The 12,825-nt window shown below is 42.4% G+C and overlaps 1 protein-coding gene across 1 annotated transcript; it reads left to right on the forward strand.

The window, feature by feature from the left end:
* Window positions 1-723: 723 nt before the first annotated feature.
* LOC113838851 (mothers against decapentaplegic homolog 1-like) lies at window positions 724-9,984 on the forward strand. Its single transcript, XM_027434358.2, is given in 7 exon segments — window positions 724-1,126; window positions 1,762-1,814; window positions 1,816-2,032; window positions 3,069-3,185; window positions 5,753-5,974; window positions 7,764-8,020; window positions 9,841-9,984. Coding segments are annotated over 7 exon segments (1,410 nt in total). The 5' UTR covers window positions 724-726.
* Window positions 9,985-12,825: the final 2,841 nt, after the last annotated feature.

The following is a 12,825-nucleotide window of genomic DNA, read 5'->3' on the forward strand; positions in this document are numbered from 1 at the left end:
TCTCCCACAAGATTTTAGGTTGGAATCGTTGTTGTTTCATTTTTTTTTTTTTTTTGCAGTTTTCTGCTTGGTGTCTGTTGAACCTTGTCACTTGCAAATAGGCTTGTGGTGGTAATATGCAAATTGCCTGAGTGATAGCTGTGCCCCAAACACTGACATGACCTTTGTCCAGGGCATGGTGCTGCTCTGAGCAGTCTGTTCTCTTCCTCTTGTAAGACCGACAATCCTGTTGCTTTCAGGCCCCACCCTTATAATCTGATTTAACCCTGGTGAGTTCCTTAGCCGCTCCAAGCCCAAGTACAGTGTGTTGCAATGGGCACTGGAGCTTTAATGTATGTTTTAGGAGAACACATTTCAGCTTCTGGCATCATAGAATACACGTTCTCACGAGCTTAGCCTGGGGTTGCATATGGCTAATAAAGACACCCAAGTGTGAAGCTGAGCAGTATTATCCAGGGAACATCAAAGTGCTTAGTATCTGGCATTTATCAGTTAATCGTGGTATGTCTAGAGGTGATTTTCAAGCCAGTTTCCTATCCTTTCTTTTTCAGGTGTTAACTTTGGGTCCCTTCTTGGAATAGGAGGAAGAGCCGTTCTCTACTTTTCAGAACTACGGAGAAACTAAAGAGAACCGATTTAAATAAGTTGAACTCTCTTCTGGCCTCTCCCCTTTCGAGACATCACCACTTCACCCTGTAAGGAGCCTGAAGAATTAGACCAGTCACTATGAATGTGACCACCTTGTTTTCCTTCACAAGTCCAGCTGTGAAGAGACTTCTAGGTTGGAAACAGTGTGACAAAGAAGAAAAATGGGCAGAGAAAGCTGTGGACGCTTTGGTGAAAAAATTAAAGAAAAAGAAAGGGGCCATGGAAGAGTTGGAGAAGGCCCTGAGCTGCCCGGGACAGCCAAGTAACTGTGTCACCATTCCCTGCTCCCTGGATGGCAGGCTGCAGGTGTCCCACCGGAAGGGATTGCCTCATGTCATTTATTGCCGAGTGTGGCGCTGGCCAGACCTCCAGAGCCACCATGAACTGAAGCCTTTGGATTGCTGTGAGTTTCCTTTCAGTTCCAAGCAGAAGGAGGTGTGCATCAACCCCTATCACTATAAGCGCGTGGAGAGCCCTGGTGAGTGGTGTGGACTGTGTGTGCCCCGTGAAGGCTCTAGAGATCAGAGCTATTAATACCACCTTTCTCTTGTGGGGTGTAATTCCAAAATACCTTGGGGAAGTTTTGTTTGTATTCATTTATGCGTGTACAAAAGAGCACAGGAACTCTATATACTCAGCTTTCGCTCATTGTAACAAGTGTCTGTAACAATCACTTTATAAAGAGGAAGGTTTACTTTACTTCATGACTTGATAATTATCAGCCTTTCTTCCCATTGGCTCCAGTTACCAGAGTGTGTCATTCAGGATGGTTTTGTTGATGGATTGGTTCACCTAGCTGATGATTTCTGAGGGTCCCCAAGTATGGATGGTGTCAGATTTGGGTGGCTTCCCTCCCTGCTCCTGGGATGGCCAGGTGACTTTTCTCTCACAGGAACTTCAGACCCCAGGGGTAGACTGCAAATTTCCAGCTCAACCATCCAATAATAGGTTGCTCTCCAAAGGCCTTTTGTATTTTTGTGGAATATATACGTCATGTAAAAGTAAAGACTAGGGAATAATTTGCAAAGGCTTTTGTGTCCACTGCCTGTTTTAAGAAAGAGAGGATATAAACTAAACCTTTTTCATTTGTCTCTGTTTTCTTTCTGTTTCCAGTGCTTCCTCCCGTGCTGGTTCCGAGGTACAGTGAGTACAACCCTCAGCAGAAGGCTGCTTCTGGCACAGTTCTGTAACTTGGGACAGAATGAGCCTCACATGCCACCGAACGCCACGTTTCCAGATTCCTTCAGGCAGCCCAGCACCCACCCGTTTCCCCACTCGTCCATCAGCAGCTCCCCCAACTCCCCAGGCAGCAGCAGCAGCAGCAGCAGCACCTACCCTCACTCCCGCACCAGCTCAGGCCCAGGCAGCCCTTTCCAGATGCCAGGTAGGAGGGGGCATTCAGGGACGCTGCCTGCCTTGGGGAGGTGGATAGGGGTGGCCTGCGGGGGATGCGGGCGTGGTGGGTGGAACCCTGAGCACATCCTGGTGAACCAGTCCTTGGAGAATATCAATGTAGGGAGGGGAGTTGTACATACAGCTGGAGAAGAGGATGGCTTGTTTGAGTCCTGTTAAGTTTTGAAGCAGCTGCATCCTTCTTTGAGTGGCACAATTGTTCCAGTCTCTGCTCTCCATAAAAAGAAAGGGGAATATGTCATATTACACACACTGCTGCTCTGAGAAGCGGCTTTGGCGAGCTTTTCCAACATTGAAGAACCCTTGTTATCAATGCAGCGGCAGAAGAGCTAATTACTGGGGTATCCGCCCGACCCATTTAATTAGATTCATTTTGCCAGTGATGTAATTCCAAAAAATATGTTAATTTGCTTTTAACAGCAAGGAAATGCAACAGAAGTGATGGAGAACATTGCTTGTTTAACTTAGCAAAGACAAAAACCAGTTATTTTCCTGTTTGTTTAACTTAGCAAAGAAGAAAACCAGTTATTTTCCTGTTTTAGTCATAACTGATGGTGTAATAGTGACTAATTAGAGGATTACACTTTTCAGATTACAGGTTAGTAAACAAGCATCTCAAATATTAGTGCCAGAGCTCTTGCCAGTCGACATCAAGAGGGACACGATAAATAAAAGACCATCATGAAATGCATGGATATTTTTGGGAGGGAAAATGATGGGACAGGATGTTTATAGAGCCACTTAAGGTGCTTTACATTAAATTTTACTTCAGCATCCATGTTGTACCTTCAGAAATTAAAACGTGATACATGCTTTATTGCTTCCTCCGTTCCCAACTATAAGGAAAAGGAAAATGTTTACCTAAAGCTATCCTCTGACCCCTGCATACATGTGCACACACATGCATCTGTGTACACTTGAGCAGGCCTAATCATACGCAAAAGCTCTCAGTGCAGAGGAGAGTCTGTGCCTGAAGCATGTAATTTTTTTTCTTTCAAACTTTGTAGCTGATATACCAACAACTGCTTACCAGCCTTCTCAAGACGCCATGGCCCAGGATGGCTCTCAACCAATGGACACGAATATGATGGCACCTGCACTGCCCTCCGAGATCAACAGAGGAGGTAAAATGAGTTGTCAGAGTGTTGTCTGTATGTCCTGTCCTAATGTTACCCTTACTCATTTAGACCTTAAAAAGGTAGGTGTTTTCGAAACATGGAAAAAACGTTTTGTTGTTTTAAGCCTAATGTAAAGAATTCTCTAGAGCCCATCTTTTTACTTAAACTCTGTCACAGTCCAATATGAGATCTCAGAATTGAATATGGAGGTCTTAGATTCCCACTGGTCTCTGAAACGGCCGTAAGCAGTGCTCTGCCATTTTGTGTTACATAGTTAGGTGAAGAGAGTTTCCAGCACTGGTGGTTAGAAAACTGAACTGTCAGTCACCTCTAAAGACAATCTGAGATGCTCTATGTTGACCAGTGTTGAATAATCAGCCACGATTTATTAATTATGGAAAAATAAACAAGCATGTCTGTGTCCTTAGCATGCTAATTTGCTTTCACCTTCAATAAATGAGTAAGTGATATATATTATCATATATGCATTTATATACATATATGCACATATATCAAATAACTGTTTAAAATGCATCTGTCTATGATTTGTTACCAATAAATATGGGTTTGTACGGCTGTTTCACATACCTATATACACAGGAGGTTGTTAGAAATCTCTGTGTTTACTGAGATAGTCGGAGGAAATGACTGAGTCCTGTTTTACGTAACAAATACATCTGTTATTTATATGCTCATATGTTTTCACGTCTTCAGAATAGCCCCTATGCCACTTTTGGATTTTTTATTTGGGGAGCAAGATACCCTGTGTTGGGCCTGTAATGGTCATGATGAGATTATCTCTGTTACCCCCAAATAGAGACTTATTTTTAAGTTTTTTCCTTTAAAATAGCTTAAAAAATGTTCCCAGTTGGAGCCATTTAAAAATCACGTAGTATTTTCAGAGGAAAAAACTTTGACTATTCTCCTGTTGTTACCTGTGGTGGATTCCCAGAACATGGGTCAGCAAGCTACAGCCGGCACACAGATCAGCCCACTTTCTGTTTTTGTAAATAAAGCTTTATTAGAACACACTATTGCCCATTTGTTACATTTTATCTATGGCTAGGATTTTTTATCTGTTGTTGTGGTTACAAAGGCAGAGTGGAATAGTTGTGATAAAGACCATATGTCTCACAAGATCTTCCTGGCCTTTTATAGGAAAAATGTGTCCACATGCAAGCCAAATGAATAGCAATTTTAACAATGCTGAAAGCTGATAGAAGGCCTATGTGACAGATGGCACAGCCTTCTCTGGGGTTTGGCACTTGTGGATTACTAAAGCTTTGCTCCTTGAAGAGCAGCAGACAGGGAAGCATTGCCTAGAAAGAAACAAGGGAAATAGTATATTTTTCAGCTAAACTACTTATATAAAACAAATAACTGGCTGGTTATGTTAAGAACACGGCAGCATTCGGAAGCACAGGCAGGCTGAACGCTGTGAGTTAGAGGCCTGCCTGGTATACAAAGCTACAAAGAAACTGTGTCTCGAAAAACCACAAGCAATCAAACAAAAGGATGTGGAAGTCTTTCTCCTTCTCCTTCTCCTTCTCCTTCTCCTTCTCCTTCTCCTCCTCCTCCTCCTCCTCCTCCTCCTCCTCCTCTTCCTCCTCTTTCTCCTTATCCTTCTCCATCTCCCAGTCCTGGTGGATTTTCTTTCCATTTCTTATATTTGTACACTGAAGCCCCATGAGACTCATTAGAGTAATGATCAATTTGGCAATGGTGTGGTTTGTGTGCCTGGACTCTCAAAAGGCATGCATAAGAGGTTTTGACGCAGAAAGGGCTCTTTTCCCAGCCTTTTGGTTGAAAGCATTTAGAAGCATTATCTGTTTGGAGATTCATCAGCCTTAAGAGATTGGGCCTAAAAAGCTGCATCCTCTTGGTAAACCTGTGTAGTTTCTATTGTTGGCCCATTCTGGGAAGGGAGAGACAAACACACCCGCTTGGCATGACTTGAAGCAAATAGAAGGAGGTTAGCCTGGCGTCTGGATGAGAGAGATATATTTTATTCAGGAGGAATGGCCAGCTGGCACGTTTTCTTCCTGAGCTATAGCAAAACTGGAGCTTCAGCCATCACTAGCTCTTGTGAAGCCAAGCAGCTTCTTCATGATAGGAAGAAGTTCGTTTTCAGGGCTTCGAGAAAGCAGAGGTCTGCCAAGGCTTTGCCAAAAGCAGTTCCTTTCTTCACCAGCCCATTGGCACATCTCCGGGCACCTCCTGTTCCTGTGCCACTTGCTTTCTCATTGGTCACTGTAATACTTGTAGGTAGTGTGCCAGCAGGAGTGACTTCAATTATTTCTGTATGTTAATGAGCAAGTTATAAGTCATTTGTATTCAGCAAGTGCTATTGCCGGGCTTGCTGAGCTGGTATATTGGATCTCTGCCAGTTCCCCAATGAAAGGAGAATGCCGCCCTTAGTAAGAAGTACATAGGATTTCACAGAAATGACCTATGTGATCCTCGTAGTTGCCCCTCCCTGTCTTCGTTCCACCGTGCTAAGCCAGTTTTACAATGGGGTTTCTGGTTGGGGTGCTCCAGGAGTAACTGTGAGTAAAGTTCTTTCCTTCTTGCAGATGTTCAAGCTGTTGTTTATGAGGAACCAAAGCACTGGTGCTCTATTGTGTACTATGAGCTCAACAACCGCGTGGGTGATACGTTCCAGGCCTCCTCCACAAGCGTGTTGGTGGATGGTTACACTGATCCTTCCAACAACAAGAACGGCTTCTGCCTTGGGCTGCTTTCCAACATTAACCGGAACTCCACAATAGAAAACACCAGGCAACATATCGGAAAAGGTGCATGTCCCTTTACCCCTCCTGCAAACGTTCAACTTTTCTTCCTCTAGAAGTGACCCCATCATTATTGTGGCAAATGCAAAATGTTCAGATGCTGCTGTTCGCAGGAGATTCCCAAATGGCCACTAAACCAAGGGTATGCCCAGCCCCCATGTTCAAATTAAAGCAATTCCCTTTGCAGGTGTGAACACTTTGCTTTTGTGTAAGCTCAGTGTCAGTGCTGGTGTGGGTCAGCTGATCATTGCACTCACAGTGCTGATGTAACACAAGCATTCTGAAAAGTCATTTGGCAAAGTGATTCAAATCCTTTGATCCAGCTGCTTAACTTCCAGGAATGTCTCTTATAGATATTAGTAAAAACCGTCCAGTGACATTTGTTATGACTGCAATAGTAGATAATTAGTGTCAATACTGGTCTGCTGAAGGAGCCTGGTTAAACAGTTACAGCAGCAAGTCATACAGAAATGTGAGAGTTTGCAACACAGGCTTTAATGATTGCAAAACCGGACACACAATTGCAGACTGTTAATTAACAAGCATTTTCCTCTGTTGCTGAAGGAATGCCAATATTTTCCACATCTTTATATTTCATATATTGTCTTAATTTTCTAAAATGAAAAGACATCATTTTTGATATCAGGGAAAAGGGTTTTTTTTTCTTCTTAAAAAGTTTTCTCACTGGGTATTGGTGGCGCATGGCTTTTATCCCAGCACTCGGGAGGTAGAGGCAGGCAGATCTCTGTGAGTTCGAGGCTAGCCTGCTCTCCAGAGGTAGTGTCAGGATAGGCTCCAAAGATGCACAGAGAAACCCTGTCTTGAAAAACCCAAAAAAAATGTTTTCTCTATATTTTTGTTCTTAAATATATCTCTGTATACCACTAAACAAAATGGATTTCTGCCACAGTGGGTAGAGCTGATACTGGGGTCTTAGCCCTGTGTGTCTGTAGAAATGCCACATTGTGTTTCCTCAGATAGTCTCACTAGCATTTTCTATTAAGCCATTCCAACTAAGCACCTTCTTAGCTCAAAGTCATACTACCTGCCTGTTTGCTAGCCTCTTCTTACTCCCTCGTGAGTCTTGGCCAGAGGGTCCATCTTCCTTTTTGAAGATTTGCTTTTGTTTATTTTCTGTGTGTATAACGGGGCACATAGTGGTCAGAGGACAAATTTGCAGAATTGGTTCTCTCCTTGGTCCAGCTTTAATAGGAGGGGGTCCAGGACACTCCCTGCTTCTCCCTGAGAAGGGGGGATGCTGCCTGGTCTTTCAGCATCCTAAGTTATAAGACGTTTTCAATTATTGTTTTTTGTACTTATTTCGGTGAGCTCCTTTTTCACACAGTATGTTTTTTTTCTATTTAAAAAGTGTCTGTTTTAACTAGACCTCATGTCTTACTGCTTCCAGCAGTAATTCTTCAACCCGGGTTTCACTCCTCTGTGTTTATTGACCATCCCTTCTCTCTCTCTCTGAAGTTTTCTGAACAATTTAGCCTTGGCATAAATGCAGAAGACTTTAAGCACACAGGATACCCCAGGAAACTACAGGTTTTATATTGCTCTATTTTTAGAGTGTCCATATACTTTCAACTCTGGTTAAGCAGGACATTAAATACTAAAATGAAAATGTCAACCATTATTATTTTTGAGAGACTTGTTTGTTCCTGAACACACTGGTTATCACAAGCATAACATAATTAGCTAGATGTCTGTCAGAATGGCTATGTGAGTGGCCAAACTTGACTCTGCCTGGGTGCCTTTCAGCATATGAACGATATGGTCTGTCCTGTCACAGGTGTCCACCTGTACTATGTTGGAGGAGAAGTGTATGTCGAATGCCTGAGTGACAAAAGCATATTTGTGCAGAGTCGGAACTGCAACTACCATCATGGGTTTCATCCCACCACTGTCTGCAAGATCCCCAGTGGGTGTAGCGTGAAAATTTTCAACAACCAAGAGTTTGCTCAGATACTGGCACAGTCTGTGAACCATGGTTTTGAGACCGTGTATGAACTCACCAAAATGTGCACTATTCGAATGAGTTTCGTGAAGGTGAGCAGTACCCGCCCATCTCATTCAGGCCTGACCCCTGCCTCACCCCTGCTATTTACAATATGTATATCTGTGCCTTCCTGGTATATATTCCTATCAGTGCCCAGCAAGAGCACCATTGTCCCAGAGGTCGTCATTGGAAGATAGAATATAGTCCTCTCCTCCCACCTCGCAGGTCCCAGAGATGGAACTCAGGTCTCCAGGCTTGGTGACAGGCACCTTTATCTCCCCCTGCCTCCCAGTCATCATGCAGTTTAATCTGGGTCAAGCTAAGGGTTTAATGGAGTCCAGGCTGGAGCATGTCTTATTCCAGAAGCAGGCAGCCTAGTCAGTCTGTGTGTCTCAGCAGTCCTTACGGCTCATCTCAGCCTGGGGAGGGACAGCCTAGTGAATCTTGTCAGTTTCAGTAAAGGTTTTACGATGTCTGCTTCCTGAGTTTTAAGGACTTTGCCTAGAGGGTGGAGTGTTTCACCTCCCCTTAAAACATTCAGCAATTCTGGAGCTTCCCTATAAGACAGAAGGTTTTATCTTTGAAGATATTGCTACACAACATGTGTAAAAGGTGAGAGAAGAACCAACTTCACAGATTTGTTCTCTGAGCTCCACATGCACACTGTGGTGTACATAAACACACATTCATGCAACAACAACAAAAAGCTGGTGCAGTGCTGTGTGTAGTCCCAGCATGGGAGACAGATAGGATCCCTTAGGCTTGCTGGCCGCCAGTCTAGCCTGATTGACAAAAGCCCAGGTGCAGCAAGAGAACTCATCTCAGAAAATACAGTGGAGTGTGATTGAAGAAGACAGCCAGTGTAGACCCCTGTACTCTCCAGGCATGGACACACAGATAAAGGGGCAAGGGATTGTTCAGTTAAAGGTGTAGGACTCTTACAGTGGTCCTGGGTTCAGTCCCAGCATCCAGCTGAAGTGGATCACGATAGCCTGTAACTCTACCTCCAGGATCCAACATCTTCTGAAATCCACAGATACCACACATTCATAGGGAAATCCATACTCAAACACGTACATATTTGCACAATTTTTTAAATAAACTATTAAAAAATAAATAAAGCCAGTTTGATAATACATGCCTTTTATTCCAGTGCTCAGAAATCAGACAGGTAAGCTCTGAGTTTGAGGCCAGTTTGGTCTACATAGGGAGTTTAGGCCAGCCAGGGCTACCCATTAAGAGTATGTCTTAAAAGTATAAGTAAGTAAGTAAAGTGTTAACATAACATTAATGTAGTGGGAAATAAATATTTAATATATCTTTTTTTTCGAGACAGGGTTTCTCTGTGGCTTGGAGGCTGTCCTGGAACTAGCTTTTGTAGACCACACTGGTCTTGAACCCACAAAGATCCCCCTGCCTCTGCTTCCGGAGTGCTGGGATTAAAGCCGTTCACCACCACCTCCTGGCTAAAATATCTTTATTCACACAACTACTGAATGTATTTTAAATTTGTAATTACCCAAGACTAATAATTTTTATTTATTTATTTGAAAAAAGGTCTCATTCTGTACCACTGACTGGCCTGGAACTCACAGAGATCTGCCTGCCCCTGCTTCCCAAATGCTGGGATTAAAGACATGGGCCACTACACAAAACTAAATAGGTGCTCCTGGGGTCCTTGGATAGACTTTTTGTGGCCAATGTCCATACCCAAAAATTACCCATGCTTTTGAGGTATGTTTGTTTTTTATGGGATATAGCCATGAGTCCAAACATAATTATGTGAACTGATCATATGATCTTTTTACTTGGTAGAGTTACTCAAGGAGATAGAGAGTTAAATGACACCAGTGTGCTTTCTTTTTCCTAGGGTTGGGGAGCCAAGTACCACAGGCAGGATGTTACTAGCACCCCCTGCTGGATTGAGATACATCTGCATGGCCCTCTCCAGTGGCTGGATAAAGTTCTTACCCAGATGGGTTCGCCCCACAATCCTATTTCTTCAGTGTCTTAAAGGTCCTCTGGCTTCTGTCTCTTGCAAACTGTTGAAACTTGCAGTTTCAACTTGAAGGATGGATATGTCAGACGGGTGAAAACCTGACAAGGGAGTCTTGATAATACTTGACCTCTGTGACCAACTGTTGGATTGAGAAATTAACAAACATTGGTAACATGATGTTGATATCAAGAATCTGTTTGGTTTACATTGTGACATTCTGTTTTATGATCAACTAAAATGTTGACTTTTAGCAGGACTTTTGTGTATAGTTTTAAAGGAGATGGCAAGGGCAGGCACAAATTATCTATTAGAAGAAGAACAATCCTGTGCAGTCCTTTTGTTGGGAGTGTTTGGCAGAGTGTTACCTTAATATTCTTTGAAGTGTGCACTTCATCAGGTTCCGAACTCACCCTGAATCTTCTTTTGATGGGTTTTCATAATGTTTTAAAACTATTTGTTTAGTTTGTTTGTTTTTAAAGTCGAATCTTTATGACATACACAGTATTCTTTCTAAAACTGTATGCTGACTGTAGTGCTGTCTGAATGACATCAGGCTTTTGCTCCTTGCTAAATATGTATATACAGAATATTTGGAGGTCAGGAATAGTCTAAATGGCTAATGGATCTAGAAGCTATTTGTCGGTGGGGTGGGGGGAAGGAAATGACAACCACAAATGTAGACTATGCCAAAACGTTCAGTTTGTTGTCTTAAACGAGCAAGCTGGTGTCTGAATTTGCTGTGTTTCAGTTTTTTAGAGTTTTATCTGACTCTTTCCCTTTCTTTTCTTTTATCTCATCTGTTCTACTCTGTAGTAAAGCAGCTGGTTAAAGCTGCTTTAAAGCTACCTCTTGAAATATATGTGTTCATTACAAGTCAAATTTGCATTACATGTATATGTCCATGTACACATACACATATGCACTTTCTGTTCTGAAATAGTTGCTTCAAAAAATTTGATCATTATTTAATCATATGTATGAGCATTTCCTTATATACACGTGGGAAGAGAGAGGACAGTTAAGCATGTACATATAATATAAAAATAATTTCCCTTTTCACTTAAAATGACCTGACATGAGCAAACACATACTTAATTCTTTATAGGAGTCATGTTGACTAAAGAAAGGCATTTTGATTAGTTTTTAGGCATGATGTATTCCCAGAGGACTCTGGTTCCTGGGTTTATTTTAAACTGAAAATCTGTGACATGTTAGGATAACAGTAGGATAACCCTTGCTGTGGAACCATCGTCTATGCCAGCAGATGGCTGAGTCTGTTTGTGCATGCTGCTCTCTGGCTGCCCTTGGCCACCACTAAGTCTGAATATCGGGTAAAAGCCTGGAGATTTGGATGAACGACAAGATGCGTGGTCCACTTTCTGAGAGAATGACTCTCACCTTTATTGTGGAGCAACCTAAAATACAAACTTACAAAAACCCCAGGAGAAAGGGTTCACAACAGGATATTGATGTTAGTAGGGTGAGGTCAGATAAACAGGAGGTACCTGTGGTTATGATGGAAAACAACTCAGAGACCCTGTGGTGTCTGGGTCCCAACATCTCCCCCTTCTTTATATATAACAAAACAGCTCTCAAGGAATAACTATAAGATTTCAACCATTCTATCTTAGTGCGTTACTATAACTATCTTTACCTCGATCAAAGACCATAGAAAGATAATATATAAACTCAAGAACTGACGGACACATTTGCTTCCTAGACAGTCACCAAAGTTTCTTAGTAAAGTAGGTGCATCCATTTTTAGCCTACTGACCACAATGTGTCTGGCAGACTTCTCAGCAAAGCAGGAAATTCTAAACTCTCCAGCTACATTGGCAGATTGTCCATCACCTTTTTTCTGTGTCCTGTAGAATATATGGCAGACTCTTGCATGAAGCAGGAACCTTTCATGACTGTCCATCTTGTTTAAGCAGTCAATTTCCTGTGGGCACTGCATGTCCAGTGTATAACACAACAGGCAAACAATTCAGGCAAGAGCAGCTTCTTGCCAAAATGGCTAGTCTTGCCACATCAAAGGCAAACTTTATTTCTTTGATGCCCATCTTACTCTCAGATGTAACTGCTGTGCCAGAAGTTGTGTCTCACTGTCAAGAAAAACCCTAAACCATATAAATGCCAGATATTCCCTAGGTCTTAGAATGGTTTGAAGAATATCTATATATCTAGAAAACCTAACTAATATAAAAAATTAGGATCCATCCCAATACAAAGTATCATTTCTATATAATATTCCTCCTTTTTTTCTTTTAAAAGTGATTGCCTGTGACCACTACCATTTCTAACTGAACAAATTTTAAGGAAAACAAATATTCAGATCACCTGGGCCACTGCTTCAGGGGGTCCAGCCCCATGAAACCATACCAGTCTGGAAGGAATCCACAGCTCTTTACCCTCCACGGAAAAAAAAAGCAGAAATTTCCCTCCCAAGTAACCTGTACTTTAACAACTGTTGCTCCTTCCCCAGCAATTACACAATTTAAAGACAACACAATGGCATTCTTTTGTTAATAGTCACACATTTACGATCACACTTCATACACACATGTGTGGCCACACCATACATACAGAACATACATACGTCTTTTGAACAAAACTCACAAAGGAGAAGAGGTGTCAGGGGATGGCCATCCTTACCATAGCTTGGCATCTTTGGAGGATCTTCAGGACTGTTGCATCTTTGATGATTCCTGTATGGACTTTTGTAGGGCCTGGTTCTTTTCTTCATCTATTTGGACATATTCTCCTTTCTCATCTGATATGATCGATGATGTGGATGGCTTGTGTTGAGGGCTTGGGGAGGGTTGCTGGAAGTCTGGGTCTATGGAATTCACATTA

Source organism: Cricetulus griseus, unplaced genomic scaffold, assembly GCF_003668045.3.
Source record: "Cricetulus griseus strain 17A/GY unplaced genomic scaffold, alternate assembly CriGri-PICRH-1.0 unplaced_scaffold_1, whole genome shotgun sequence".
Taxonomy (NCBI): domain Eukaryota; kingdom Metazoa; phylum Chordata; class Mammalia; order Rodentia; family Cricetidae; genus Cricetulus; species Cricetulus griseus.